The sequence below is a fragment of the Mustelus asterias genome, chromosome 20 (genome assembly GCF_964213995.1).
Source record: "Mustelus asterias chromosome 20, sMusAst1.hap1.1, whole genome shotgun sequence".
Lineage (NCBI taxonomy): Eukaryota > Metazoa > Chordata > Chondrichthyes > Carcharhiniformes > Triakidae > Mustelus > Mustelus asterias.
Window position 1 is genome coordinate 53,741,043 of NC_135820.1, and position 15,587 is coordinate 53,756,629.

General features: G+C 44.6%; 1 protein-coding gene across 3 annotated transcripts in view; it reads left to right on the plus strand.

Annotated features, from left to right (window-relative positions):
- Positions 1–15,587, plus strand: part of LOC144508544 (uridine-cytidine kinase-like 1) — a 137,047-nt gene that overhangs the window by 64,809 nt on the left and 56,651 nt on the right. For all 3 annotated transcript variants that reach the window (XM_078236574.1, XM_078236573.1, XM_078236575.1), the window contains exons 2-5: positions 149–342; positions 6,779–6,885; positions 8,050–8,220; positions 11,771–11,842. In XM_078236574.1, coding sequence (XP_078092700.1) covers positions 149–342; positions 6,779–6,885; positions 8,050–8,220; positions 11,771–11,842 — 544 coding nt within the window. The remainder of the gene's footprint in view (positions 1–148; positions 343–6,778; positions 6,886–8,049; positions 8,221–11,770; positions 11,843–15,587) is intronic.

Sequence of the window (15,587 nt, forward strand, 5' to 3'; positions counted from 1 at the left end):
TTAAATGGCAGAAGCGATTTGACATTGAGTTCTGATGGTACCTGTGGGATGAACTTCAAAAGGTCCAAAAGCCTTTTGTTGTTTCTGAATGAAAAGACATGTATATTAACTACAGGGACAACTAACACAACTCTCTTCTTCTTTGCAGTGGCAGCAGTGAAGAGGCTTTAGACAGATTATTACCCCCTGTGACTAATACTTTCTCACCACGAAAACGAACCACGAGCCAGTGCAAATCTGAACCACCACTTCTAAGAACAAGCAAGCGAACAATTTACACTGCAGGTCGACCTCCTTGGTACAACGAACATGGGACACAATGCAAAGAAGCATTTGTCATTGGTAAGGAATACATGTGTGTGCTGCACATGCGTCTGCTGTACATTTGTGTGTGTATACGTGTTGTGTGTGACTGTTACAGAATTGGGTTTTCAATATTTCTGATTGAAAACTCTTTGCAAATGATGTAATTTACCCTGTTGCGCCCTTCCCAAATACTATGGCCGGAATTCTCCAATCTCGTACGCCACGCCACCGCTGCCCGAGAACAGAGAATTTGGCGCTCAGCCAAATCTTCATTCACTGCAGCGGAACTGGAAAGTCCCGGCCATGGGTGAGGTTGGAGAATTCCTGCCAATGTCTAAATGTCTTGATGTGTACGTTTAAAGCCGATGGCGACCACAGAGAAAATATAATCATTTCCAAATTGTGGTGTAAATCAAAAAGAAACCGGGAGCAATATCAGTGTCCCTGACACAGCTTCTTCCATCTGACGTAGAAACCACTTCAGGCATAATTTCAGAATGTGCTTTAGATGTAGAGTTTGGCCGATCAATATTTCCCCCTCCCCACCGGCACACCCCATTGATTAACACTGGAAAATCAGGACTCTTCCGCTTCCTAATGTCCAGATGGCTGAAAACCAGCCTGCTTGTCAGATCCCATTTTCCCAAGCCTCAAGCAACCAGCATTCCAACGGAGGACAAGAAAATGTTTCAAAGACATGCTAAAGCTCACCTCAGAGGATGACAGTATTGGCATTAATGATTGGGAGGAGTTTGCTACCAATAGTTTAACATGTGAGGCCCACCCACAACAGAATAAGTATAGGAGTATACCTATTGCACCTCAAACCTGTCCTGCAATCATTCAAATCATCTGCCTCAACTCCGCTTCCTGCAACATCCATTGATTCTCCTGCATTCAGGAGAATGTCTCTTTTATTTTCTCTTCATAAGGACAGGCAGCATTAGTGTAGAGAGCACCTCCAGTCACTGACCTCAGCTACGGATAGCTGACTGAACTTTCTTTGACGATCTGTTTCTTGAACACTTATTTGCACATAGTTTGTTCCTTTTTATTTCTTCCATACTTTCGACCGGAAGAAATATTTGTTTACAGCTGATTCCTTTTTGACTTGAATTTAAAAAGTGTAAATGTAACTAAAACCAGAAGGATTTAGTATTAGTAAAGCAAACTGGATTTGTCATTTGAAGCACCAGTTACATTGGGCAGAATTTAATGCCCTCTCCCCAGGCGAGTTCGAAGGCGGGGACGTGTGGGGGGTAGTGTTGGAGTGAGGGGGGTGCATTCAGTTGCACTAGAGGGTTCTGGGACGGGACACCGCCATCTTCCAACCTCTGTGCCCCAATTAAGTCGGGGGGTGAGAAGGCTCATGAATGGCCTTCCTGCACTAGTGCCAGCTGAGGCTTTTAAGTGGGCAATTAATGCCCATTTAAAGGCCTTACTCCATCATCTCTGGTATTCAACCAGTGGTAAGTGGAACAGTCGCCATAGTGGCAATCGTCATTTTCAGTTGTCTATTGACTTGAGGGTGACTTCTACCCGAGGTCGCTGCCGTGGGTCATCATGCGACTGAGCAGGCCAAATTTCGACCCGCAGATCTTTCGGCACACGGGGAAGGGCGTACCGTTAAATAGTGGGATCTGCAGTGTGATATAACTTTATTGACAAGTTTCGCTACTCTAAACTCTTGGGAGCAAGCTCCTCCCAGACATTAATGCTAATACTGTCATGTCAAGGTGAGCTTTAGAATGTCTTTGAGACATTTTTTGTCCTCCGTTGGCCATTTGAGGCTTGGGAAATTGGGATCTGATGAGCAGGCTGGTTTTCAGCCACCTGGACACAGTGTCCAGTCATACAATACCCTCCTTGGTCTAGCTGAGAATACAATGCCCTTTTTAGTATACCTGACAATACAATGGTTTTATAGTCACCTATTAGGAATAAAGATGCTCCAGTAATAAATTGCCCAAGTATGTTCTAAGTACCCAAAAGAGAAAATCTCAGCAGGTCTGACAGCATCTGTAAGGAGAGAAAAGAGCTGATGTTTCGAGTCCAGATGACCCTTTGTCAAAGCTAAAAGGCATAGAAAGTGGGAGATATTTATACTGCAGGGTGAGAGAATGAAAGATGAGTCATAGCCACAGAAACCAGGGGTAAAGACTGCTAATGGCAGTCCACAGAGAGAATAAAGGGTGTGAATGGCCAAACGGCAGAGTAACTGCAAGCTGTGACACCTGGAGATGTTGGGGGGTGGTGGGGGTTGGGGGGAGGGCGGTGGAATGGATGAGACCGAGGTAAAATTAGAAAAGGGGAAGCAAAGGGGGAGAAAAAGTAAGGGAAGGGGGATAAAGTGGGGAATGAAGAAAAACAATAAAGAAATAAAAGGTAGAGAACAGTAAAAAATTAAATAAAATAGAATGAAAACAAAGGGGGCCGAGGTGGGGTAGAGCAAATCATCTGAAGTTGTTGAATTCGATGTTGAGACCGGAAGGTTGTACAGTGCCTCACCGGATGTTCTAAGTAAATGGTCAGACAATCACTTCAGAGCGGCAGCTCATTTTAATTGTAGATTTCCTTCTGGCAATGAGTTGAGCTTCCATAAATATTCACGCTATGATGAGTCCGGCTTCTGTTAGGAGGCCTATAAATTACTCCCACCAGCTCTTTTCGGTAAAGAATTTCACAGAATCGCTACTCACTGAGAGAAGAATTAAATCCTCATCTATCTTAAATGGGTCACCCCTTATTCTGAGATTTTGTCCTCCAGTCCTAGGATCCCCCACAAGGGGAAACAACCTCTCAGCATCTACCCTGTAAAGCCCCCAAGTATCTTGTATGTCTCAATAGGTTGCCTCTCATTCTTCTAAACTTTAATGAGTACAGATCTAGCCTCTCCTCATTGAGACTCCCACCATACCAGGGATTAACCAAATGAAACTTCTCTGGACTGACTCTAATGCCAGTATATCTTTGTTTAGATAAGAGGAGCGAATCTGTTCTCAATATTCCAGGTGTGGTCTAAGTAGTAACTTGTATAGTTTTAGCAAGACTTCCCTATTTTATACTCTGTGTCATCCTCACCCCTTGGCCTTTCCACCTACTTTTGTGTCATCTGCAAACTTGGCAAAAGTACATTCACTTCCCTCTTCCAAGTCATTAATATATATTGTAAATAAATGTGGCCACAGCACTGATCATAGAATCCCTACAGGGCAGAAGGAGGCCATTCAGCCCATCGAGCCTGCACTGACAACAATCCCACCCAGGCCCTATCCCCTTAACCCAATATATTTACCCTGCTAATTCCTCTGACACTAAGGGACAATTTAGCATGGCCACTCAACCTAACCCGCATATCTTTGGACTGTGGGAGGAAACCAGAGCACTGGAGGAAACCCACGCAGACACAGGGAGAACATGCAAACTCCACACAGACAGTCACCTGAGACCAGAGTCGAACCCGGGTCCCTGGCATTGTGAGGCAGCAGTGCTAACCATTGTGGCACTCCAGTAGTTATAGAATCATGGAATCATAGAATCATACAGTGCAAAAGAGGTCCTTCGGCCCATCGAGTCTACACCACCACATTAGAAACACCTGAATTCCCACCTGATCCCACCTGTCAGCACTTGGCCTATAGCCCTGAATGTTATGATGTTCCAAGTGCTCATCCAGATACCTTTTAAAGGATATGAGGCAACCTGCCTCTATCACCCTCCCAGGCAGCGCATTCCAGACCATCACCACCGTCTGGGTAAAAAAGCTTTTCCTCACATCCCCCCTAAACCTCCTGCCCCTCACCTTGAACCTATGTCCCCTCGTGACTAACCCTTCAACTAAGGGGTACAGCTGCTCCTTATCCACTCTGTCCATGTCTCTCATAACCTTGTACACCTCGATCAGGTAGCCCCTTAGTCTTCTCTACTCCAATGAAAACAACCCAAGCCTATGCAACCCCTGTGCAGAACTTCAATGTTCCGGCAACATCCTGGTGAATCTCCTCTGCACCCCCTCCAGCGCAATCACATCCTTCCGATAATGTGGTGACACAGTACTCTAGCTCACCGAAGTTCTATACAACATGACTTCCCTGCTTTTGTAATCAATGCCTCGATTGATAAAGGCATGTGTCCCATATGCCTTTTTCACCACCCTACTAACATGCCCTTCCGCTTTCAGAGGTTTTCAGAGGTTTTTTATAGGTTGCCAACCCGGAAAATGCTCCAATGATCCCAAGTCTCTGTCTCCTATCGGTTAGCCAATCCTCTATCCATGCTAATATACTACGCCCAACACCATGGACTCCTGTCTTATTAAGTAGCCTTTTGTGCAGTGCCTTATCAAATGCTTTTTGGAAATATATTGGAAGGATATTACATCTACTGGTTCTCCTTTATCTATCCTGCTCATTACCACCTCAAAACAAATTCTAATAAATTTGTCAGGCATGATTTCCCCTTCATGAAGGCATGCTGACTTTTCTTAATTATATTATGCATTTCTAAAAGCTCTGCTATTACATCCTGTATATTGGACATTATACCAGTGACAGAAGTCAAACTAACTCACCTATAGTTACCTTTCTTTGTTGTCTTCCTCCCTGTTTTGAATAAGGGTGTTACATTGGCAGTTTTCCAATCCTCTGGAGTTTTTGCAAAATTTAAGGATTTTTGGAAGACCATCCACTATCTCTGTAGCAACTTCCTTGAATATCCCAGGATGCAACCCATCAGATCCAGGGGACGTATGGGTCTTTAGCTCCATTAGCTTCCCTTGTACTGTCGCTCTCGTGATAGTTATTGTGTTTATTTTTCCCCCCCATCCCGCTCCTTGACCATTTAGCCATTTAGTATTTTTGGAATGTTATTAGTGTCTTCCACCATGAAGACTGATGCAAAGTATTGATCATTCCTTTGCCATTTCCTGGTTCCCCATTTTTTTCCCCCAGTTTCAGTCTCTAAGGGGCCTGTGTTCACTTGGCCTCTCCCTTCCTTTTTAGATCTTGCTGATGGTTTTTATACTACTTTCAACAGGTAATTGGAAAGGCAATTGGAATGTTGGCCTTTATTTCAAAGGGAATGGAGTTTAAGATTACACTGGCTGATCTTCTGTCATACAACCCCGCCACCATTCCAATGGACATTGGGACCTGCCGCTGATTGCTCCCTGTGCTGGTCTCCCCCATGCCACCAGTACTGGTCAACCCTCCCTGCAGAGTTCCTCCCTTGCCTCCCCTCACCTTGTCCTTTTAATAGCTCCATCCCTTCTCAGGCTTCACACCCCTTATGGCTGCTCCCTTGGAATTGCTCCTGGCACTGCCAGGGTGCCTGGTGGGTAGTGCCAGGCTGGCACTGTCCAAGGGGTACAACCGGCCCTGCCTCCGACCATTCAGGTGGCTTCAATGGCCTCCAGTCCCACTGGTGAGGCCATCACGTCTGGTCACCGCCAGTGGAAACCATACTTGATTCTCACTGGTGAGGACCTTGACCGGTGAGGGGATAAGTACAAGTGAGCCCCGACAATAGCATCCGGGACTCAATAATGATATGTGTATTTAAATCGGCTCTGCATCCTTTCCGGGCACGAAGCCAATTTTGTCGGCAAATCAGTGTTGGTAAGATGGCAAGAGGCGAGAAGCCAGGCACCATCCTTGCAATATCTTACCAGCTCACCTTGCTGATCGACTGGCAAGACGAGCCGATAAGATTGTGCCCTGAGAGTTTGAGATAGCCGGTGTCTTTGTATTCGAATGACCCATTCAATTTGAAATTACTCTTTTGAATTAGTTTCAGGAAAACGTATCATCATCATTCTGAAATGTCCTCTTTGTTGCCTCTAGAAACAGCCGAGAAGTTTCAATCGACAAAAGAAGCCAGGTCATCCTTGGGCTGCTTTCCTTTGCTGCCTTTTGTGATCGGTTTACATAGGATCATAGAAGCCTACAGTGCAGAAGGAGGCCATTTGGCCCATCGAGCCTGCACCGACTACAATCCCACCCAGGCCCTATCCCTGTAACCCCACGTATTTACATTAGCTCGTCCCCCTGAAACTAAGGAGCAATTTAGCATGGTCAATCCACCTAACCCGCACATCTTTGGACTAATATATAAAAGTTAGTCTGAAGTTCAGAATGCATTGGGACGTGACAGAATGTAGATTGAGGATTGCATTTTTCTAGATGGCAAATCCCAGTCTCAGTGTAGTTGTTAGGAGAATGAAAGCCATTCTTTGCATGAAATGGATAAGGAGACAACCCAGAGGCAAAGATCTATTCACGAACCACTTAGTCCTGGGATTTAAAGTGGGCTTTTTATAAACCAAGGTATGAATTACCAGCTCCTCCCTCGAGATTAGGAGCTGATTGCAGCCAGGAAGTCACTTGCAGAGGAAGGTTAGTTATGTGAATATTTTAAAAATTGTTTTGTTACTTGTCCAGAAAACCAGCAGCTTCATATTATATTACTTTTTTAGGGTTGTGTGGTGGCAGTGCTTCAGGGAAAACTACTGTGGCCAGAAAGATAATAGAAGCTTTGGACGTTCCCTGGGTCGTGCTGCTATCCGTGGACTCCTTTTACAAGGTGCGTGTGTGCTTTCTGACTTTAAAATTCTAGTTCCTTCATCCATCCCTCCCCCCTCCCCCGCAGGACAGGAACACTTTGATTGGGAAATTCCTGGGCTTGTAATAGAAAGCTGAAAACTAAAGGAGAAACCTTCCTAGTCGCAGTCTCCTTTTAAAATCTTTTAAAATTTATTTATCTGATTAAATATTGCAATGTTGTTTTTCCTCTCCAAACTGCATCACATCCTGTCGGGGTGGTAGTGATTGTCAGCAGTTTAAGGTACATTGCTTTAAAGATACATAGAATCATAAAATCCCTAGAGTGCAGAAGGAGGGCCATTCAACCCATCTAGTCATAGAAACATAGAAAATATAAGCAGGAGAAGTCCATTTGGGCCTTCGAGCCTACTCCACCATTCATTTTGATCATGGCTGATTATCAAATTCAATATTCTGATCCTGCCATCCCCCCACATTTCCCTTGACCCCTTTAGCCCCAAGAGCCATATTTAATTTCTTCTTGAAATCTCACAATGTTTTGGCCTCAACGACTCTGTGTGGTAGTGAATTCCACCGATTTACCACTCTATGAGTGAAGAAATTTCTTCTCCTCAGTCCAAAAAGGTTTACCCCTTATCCTCAAGCTATGACCTCTAGTTCTGGACACCTCCACCATCGGGAACATTTTTTCTGAATCCACTCTGTCCAATCCTGTTAGAATTTTATAAGTTTCTATGAGATCCCCTCTCACTCTTCTGAACACCAATGTCTGCATTAACTCTCTGACAGGGGATCCCACCCAGGCCCTTTCCCATAACCCAATCTATTTACCCCACTAATCCTCCTAATCTACACATCTTGGGACGCTAAGGGGCAATTTAGCATGGCCAATCCACCCAACCTGCACAACTGTGGACTGTGTGAGGAAACCAGAGGAAACCCACGCAGACACGGGCAGACTGTGCAAACAATCACCCAACGCCGGAATCGAATCAGGTCCCTGGCGCTGTGAGACAACAGAGCTAACCACTGTGCCACCGTGCCGGGTAAATGCACATCATATCACAACAGCCAGCTAGTGCCTGTTAACACAATATTATCAATAGCATTTTTTACTGTACGCTCTTCCTATAACTATTGCTGTCATGTGTGCCATACTCAGCATCCTTTGTTTTGCCCATAGGTGCTTACTGAAGAGCAGCAGGAGCGAGCTGCCAACAATGAATATAATTTTGACCACCCTGACGCGTTTGACTTTGATCTCATTGTGTCCACTCTCAGGAAGCTAAAACAAGGAAAAAGTATAAAAATCCCTGTGTATGATTTTAAATCACACTGCAGGAAGAAAGAATGGGTAAGTTCCATGCAGAGTGAAGCAGGGACTGCTCTAAAGAAATGGTTAAGGAAAATTAAGGACTAATTGGAGCAAAACATTTGTCATGTTAATCAAGAAATAAACCCATTTTGGCACATATTCTAGTACAAAGAGAAAGGCATTGGCCACGATATGGCGGCCGCACGAGCCATGGGCTCCAATCCCATAATGGGCCATTAGATCTCGCGAGAGGCCCAAAAGGGGATTTGCACCGGTGAGATTTTGGTTTGGGATCTTCCCTGCCCCTTCTGGGCGGGAGCTTCATTATGTCGCAGGCAAGGGGTAGGGAAAATCGGGAAACATGATCTTGCCGGTGAGAATCGCATTTCCCGATTCTCTCTATAATTTCTGCCTGTGTCTCCATTCTCTCTCACGGCGAAGACGGGCTGAAAATACCCACCCCCCCCTCCCCTCCCCCCGCCCCCCAATACTTTCTTCTATTTGTCGGTAAAAGGTGAAAGAAAGTAAACTGAAAGTTTATTTAGTAGGCTTACATTCACATTGTAATGAAGTTACTGTGGAAATCCCCTCGTCGCCACACTCCGGCGTCTGTTGGGGTAGACTGAGGGGGAATTTAGCATGGCCAATGCACCTAACCAGCATGTCTTTCGGACTATGGGACGAAACTGGAGCACCCAGAGGAAATCCACACAGACACGGGGAGAACGTGCAGATTCCACACAGTCACCGAAGGCCAGAATTGAACCTGCGTCCCTGGCTCTGTGAGGCAGCAGTGCTAACTATTTAAAATAAATTGGGTAAACCCTTTGCTGAAATAATTTAGAATTTTGGACAAAAGTGTTGAGCATTTGCATATTATTATCCCTTATGTAGTTTTGTGACACCCACTCAACAGGGTGGAATTTTCCATCTCTTCCCGCCGGTGGGATTTTCTGGTTCCACGGAAGTGAAAGGAGGTTTGCCTGAGTGTCGAATTCTCCGTCCTTGCTTGTGGAGGCGGAGGGGCGTGGATGGCCGAAAGATTCCAGCCAGAATATCAATCATGGAACTGGTGAAAGGCAACTCCTAAATGTGGTGAATCAAATGCTTCGCCCAAAGTTGAGCACTTTCCGATTATTGCACAGTGGCACGGTGGTTAGCACTGCTGCCTCACAGCGTCGGAGAACTGGGTTCAATTCCCGGCTTGTGTCGCTGTCTGTGCGGAGTCTGCAAGTTCTCCCCGTGTCTGTGTGGGTTTCCTCCTGGTGCTCTGGTTTCCTCCCACAATCTGAAAGATGTACGGGTTAGGTGGATTGGCCATGCTAAATTCGCCCTCAGGTATGTGTTGATCTGTTATATCCCTCACTTGGGAATAAAAGACTTGAAAGATTCAACTACTTCATGATATGAAACAAGACTTTACCATCACTTCCTTTGTTGCGGCATGGTGGCATAGTGGTTAGCAGTGCTGTCTCACAACGCCAAGGACCCAGGTTCGGTCCCGGCTTGGGTCACTGTCTGTGTGGAGTCTGCATGTTCTCCCTGTGTCTGCGTGGGTTTTGTTCTCACAGTCCAAAAGACGTGCTGGTTAGGTGCATTGGCCATGCTAAATTCCCCCTCAGTGTACCCGAACAGGCGCCAGAGTGTGGCGACTAGTGGATTTTCACAGTAACTTCATTGCAGTGTTAATGTAAGCCTACTTGTAACAGTAATAAATAAAATGTTAATGAATGGCATTCACCCTGTTATCAGGAAAACATTGCGCAATTTTGACAGGGATGGCAAGGCTAAGGAAAGAGGAGAATATCAGAGTCAAGTTGAGTTTTACATTTATAAATAATCTTATTAGGTCAGCTGAATAATCTTAATTTCTCGAATCGAAACAGATCATTCAAGGCTGGTTGTTAACTGATATTGAGCATGTGCTATCTCTCCAAAATCTGAAGAACAAAGAAAATTACAGCACAGGAACAGGCCCTTCAGCCCTCCAAGCCTGCACCGACCATGCTGCCCGACTGAACTAAAACCCCCTACCCTTCCAGGAACCATATCCCTCTATTCCCATCTTATTCATGTATTTGTCAAGACGCCCCTTAAAATTCACTATCACATCTGCTTCCACTACCTCCCCCGGCAACGGGTTCCAGGCACCCACTACCCTCTGTGTAAAACATCTGCCTCGTACATCTCCTTTAAACCTTGTCCCTCGAATCTTAAACCTGTGACCCCTAGTAATTGACTCTTCCACCCTGGGAAAAAGCTTCTGACTATCTACTCTGTCCATGCCTCTCATAATCTTGTAGACTTCTATCAGGTCGCCCCTCAACCTCTGTCTTTCCAGTGAGAACAAACCAAGTTTCTCCAACCTCTCCTCATAGCTAATGCCATCTATACCAGGCAACACCCTAGTAAATCTTTTCGGTACCCTCTCCAAAGCCTCCACATCCTTCTGGTAGTGTGGCGACCAGAATTGAACACTATATCCCAAGTGCGGTCTAACTAAGGTTCTATAAAGCTGCAACATGACTTTGCCAATTTTTAAACTCAACGCCCCGGCCGTTGAAGGCAAGCATGCCGTATGCCTTCTTGACTACTTTCTCCACCTGCGTTGCCATTTTCCGTGACCTGTGTACCTGTACGCCCGGAGCCTTCTGCCTACCAATACTCTTAAGGGTTCTGCCATTTACTGTATATTCCCTATTTGTATTAGACCTTCCAAAATGCATTACCTCACATTTGTCCGGATTAAACTCTATCTGCCATGTCTCCGCCCAAGTCTCCAATTGGTCTATATCCTGCTGTATCCTCTGATGGTCTTCATCGCTATCCGCAAATCCACCAACCTTTGTGTCATCCGCAAACTTACTAATCAAACCAGTTACATTTTCCTCCAAATCATTTATATATATTACAAACAGCAAAGGTCCCAGCACTGATCCCTGAAAAATGCCACTTGTCACAGCCCTCCATTCAGAAACGCACCCTTCCATTGCTACCCTCTGTCTTCTTTGACCGAGCCAGTTTTGTATCCACCTTGCCAGCTCACTTCTGATCGCATGTGACTTCACCATCTGCACCAGTCTGCCATGAGGGACCTTGTCAAAGGCCTTACTGAAGTCCATGTAGAGAACATCCACTGCCCTACCCTCATCAATCATCTTTGTCACTTCCTCGAAAAACTCGATCAAGTTCGTGAGACACGACCTCCCCTTCACAAAACCATGTTGCCTCTCACTAATATGTCCACTTATTTCCAAGTGGGAATAAATCCTGTCTCGAAGAATCCTCTCCAATAATTTCCCTATCACTGATATAAGGCTCACCGGCCTGTAATCACCTGGATTATTCTTAAACAAAGGAACAACATTGGCTATTCTCCAATCCTCTGGGACCTCCCCTGTAGCCAGTGAGGATACAAAGATTTCTCTCAAGGCCCCAGCAATTTCCTCCCTTGCCTCTCTCAGTATTCTGGGGTATATCCCATCAGGCCCTGGGGACTGTGTCATTGTGTAAAGTGTCATTAATGTTATTAAACTGGCTTATTTTCTGTTGCTACAAATTAATTCATTGTATGCATTTTGTGCCTCAGCAAACATTATATGGAGCCAGCGTGATTATTTTTGAAGGCATCATGGCATTTGCTGACAAAGAATTGCTGAAGGTAAGTGCTACTTTATTACCATATAATCACAGAGCTCCTACGGTGCAGAAGGAGGCCATTTGGCCCATCCAGTTTGCACTGACTCTCCAGGCCTGGAGACACAGAAATGTAAATTTAAAATTCTCAACTTTATGTTCAAATCCCCCCAAGGCATCACCCCAGAGCTGTAGTCTTCTGCAATCTCCATACTCATCCAGTTCTGGCCTTGTATTAAAATTGTAGTAATATTGCCGAAAAAAGAGACATGCTGTCGAAGTTTTTCATCTTGCACTCTTCAGGACATATGCAAGAATGCCAAATTTCAAAGAGAACAACAATTTGTTCTGTATGTGAAAACAATGCTGATTATTTTGCAATTTTCCCCTTGTCGAAATGCTTCCATGAAGAATGCACCATAAAGAGTGAAATTTTGTAAATAGGGCCTTAGCCATTTGCTTACTGTGCAAACGTGCCATGGAAATAGGGCATATCAAAGCGATCCTGCGGGATAATGGCTTTTCTGATCAGACCACAGCTTGTTGTGTATCACACCACAGCTTGTCGTATATCATACATACTCACGAACGGGCCTAAGAACACCATTGCCGGATCTGAAAAGTGCCCATTCTACCTAAAATTGCCATGTAAGGGTAAGTTATCTCAAACATTTTAGCAACAGATGAAACCAACTGCTGCCATCTTTTACTATGCAGTATTTTCCACAGGATGCTGCCACCAAGACAAAAAGTCATTCTACAAATGAGTAATGTGGTGTATGAATTTCAGTGCCGGTGTGATGCCAACTACAGACGAATTATATCAAACAGAATAAGCCTTTGGCTGTTTGCAACAGGCAGAGTACAGACCGTACTCTACCAGCCCATACTTGCAAAGCTCCGAGCATAATTTCTAATATTAGATGTGATTTTGCGATTGGGAAACACTCCAGCGAGTGCTAATAATTACACTCATAATTTTAGATTATCAGTCAGCCTCCCAATGTGGCTTGCCAATGCATGCTAAGAGCTAAATATTTTCATATACAGGAACCTTCCTCTGCAGACGAAAGGAACCTGTCCAGGTGTTGTGCCTTTTTTGAGGGCCACACTCCCTCCCCTACCCCCCACTTTATCCCTGTACCCCATGTGTTACAGCGCTCCGAAAGCTTGTGCTACAAAATAAACCTGTTGGACTTTAACCTGGTGTTGTGAGACTTCCTACTGTGCTTACCCCAGTCCAATGCCGGCATCTCCACATCATGCCCATGTGTTTACCATGGCTAATCCACCTAACCTACACATCTTTGGAGACTGAAAGTATGGAGGACAATAGTTCCATGATGCATTCTCCATGGCAACCAACCTTTTTTTCATTGTAGTATAAATTGTTGTTCCCTTTGAAATTTGGCATTTTTACATCTGTCCTGATGCGTGTGAGACTCTTTTTACAGCAATACTGTAGTTGTGTTATGCCAAATGACTAATTGGATCCATATAAACATTGTTTTCATCCATCTTGCTTTTACAAGCTTCTTTAATGGTAATCATGTATTGATAGTATGTGATTATATGCAAAACTATAAAGGTATCAGTTAGCTACAAATGCTACAAGCTAGAACTTGTACCTCAACCAGAATAATATGCGCCTGTTTGGCTCTGAATGAGTGTAAAAGTCAGCAACTCTTCTCCAGCATGTTGACTATGCCACCGTGCCGCCTTCATGGATGGTGCATGGAGAGAGTAGGGACGGAGAGAGGGATAGATGAGTGACGGGGAAGGGAGAGACAAAGAAAAATGCAACAAGTAGGAGAAGGTGCCTGAGAGAGAAGAAAATGATGAGAGGTATCAGGGAGAGGGGTGGTGGGGGAGAAAAGGCAGGGAAACTGCTTCAGTGAAGGCAGGGTAGCAAATCAATGCAGTGAAACGTACGTCGACTTGACACTTCCCTCGTTTATTTTTATTCATCAATTATCTTTTGCGATTTGTTAAGCCAAAGATTTTCAGCAACCGGGGGCTGATAGAGCCACCAATAACCTTGCTCAAGAATGCAACATGAATGCACATTACAAATAAATTCTAAATTATCTCCTAGATATTGGGAAATATCTGTGCTATAGAGCCACCCAGTGGTTTCTGTGTGGAATTATATCCAGATTTACAATGACAGTCCGTATTCCACAGCAGCTGGTAGTTTTGGGACCGAACATTTTTGCTATTAACACTGTAAAGGCCAACACAGCACCATCTACAGGAATAATAGGTATTGCAAGTTAACTCACAATTAAACTTTGGGAAATTCATAAAATCCCTACAGTGCAGACGGAGGCCATTCGGCCCATCAAGTCTGCATTGACCACAATCCCACCCAGGCCCTATTCCCATAACCCCACATATTTACCCTGTTAACCCCCCCTGACACCAAGGGTCAAGTTAGCATGACCACTCAACCTAAAGATGTGCGGGACATCTTTGGACTGTGCGAGGAAACCGGACCACCTGGAGGAAACCCCGCAGACACGGGGAGAATGTGCAACCTCCACACAGACAGTGACCCGAGGCCGGAATTGAACCTGGGTCCCTGGCGCTGTGAGGCAGCAGTGCTAACCGCTGGGCCACCGTGCCGCCCCAAAGTGAATGTGGAACACTTAAAATAGATAATTCCATTAGAATCAGTGGCATAAAGGTTTTCAGGATTGAATGTGTGTTCATCTGTCTACCTATTTAATATATGATAGAGGTATTATATTTTTATGCCCATATATATGGTGCTTGGCTATTTAATAGTACAGTGTGTGACGTACCAAGGTCAGTGCCCTCGGACTCCAGTGTAAATCAGACAGTAGGATCGTAGAAATTACAGTCGGGAAGCAAACCATTTGGCCCATCGCAGCTGTACTGAATTTAGCTCTTCAACTGTAAATATCTTCTACATTCCTATTTCTCTACCCTTGTCTTGTACCCTTTTCAAATGATTATAATCTCTGCCTCAGAAGTCATTTAAGATATTCCATGTATCAATGACATTCATGTTGATTAATTACTTCCAACTCCCGACACTATGTCTTTTGTGTGATAATCTTCAGTCTGCACGTCCTTTTTCTTTTATTCATTCGTGGGACATGGGCAAGGCTGGCTAGCCAGCATTTATTGCCCAACCCCAGTTGGCCTTGAGAAGGTGGTGATAAGTTGCCTTCTTGAATCGCTGCAGTCCATGTTTTGTGGGTTGACCCACAATGCCGTTGGGGAGGGAATTCCAGGATTTTGACCCAGCGACTGCGAAGGAACAGCGATATATTTCCAAGTCAGGATGATGAGTGGCTTGGAGGGGAACTTGCAGGTGGTGGTGTTCCCATGTATCTGCTGCCCTTGCCCTTCAAGATGGAAGTGGTCCTGGGTTTGGAAGGTGCTGTCTAAGGATCTTTGGTAAATTGCTGATGAATTGCTTTATTATTAATGAATTCCAAACAGTGGTAAGAACTTTTCAGTACTCAAAAGACACTGCAATTGGAAAATCTCTATTGGACCCTATTTCACTTCTTTTGACATACGCTATTTATCATATTGGTGTTGGATTTTTTGAAAATTTGAAGTATATCTCTCCTGAATGCAACAGTTTAAGATAGTGGTATCACAGCATAAAATTTACTGTACCTCAAGCACTTTAAAGCACTGTTGCTTTTGAGTGGTACGTTATGCACTAATCAACAAACGCAATGAGAAGCAAAATACTACAGATGCTGGAAATCTCAAATAAGACCAGAGAACGC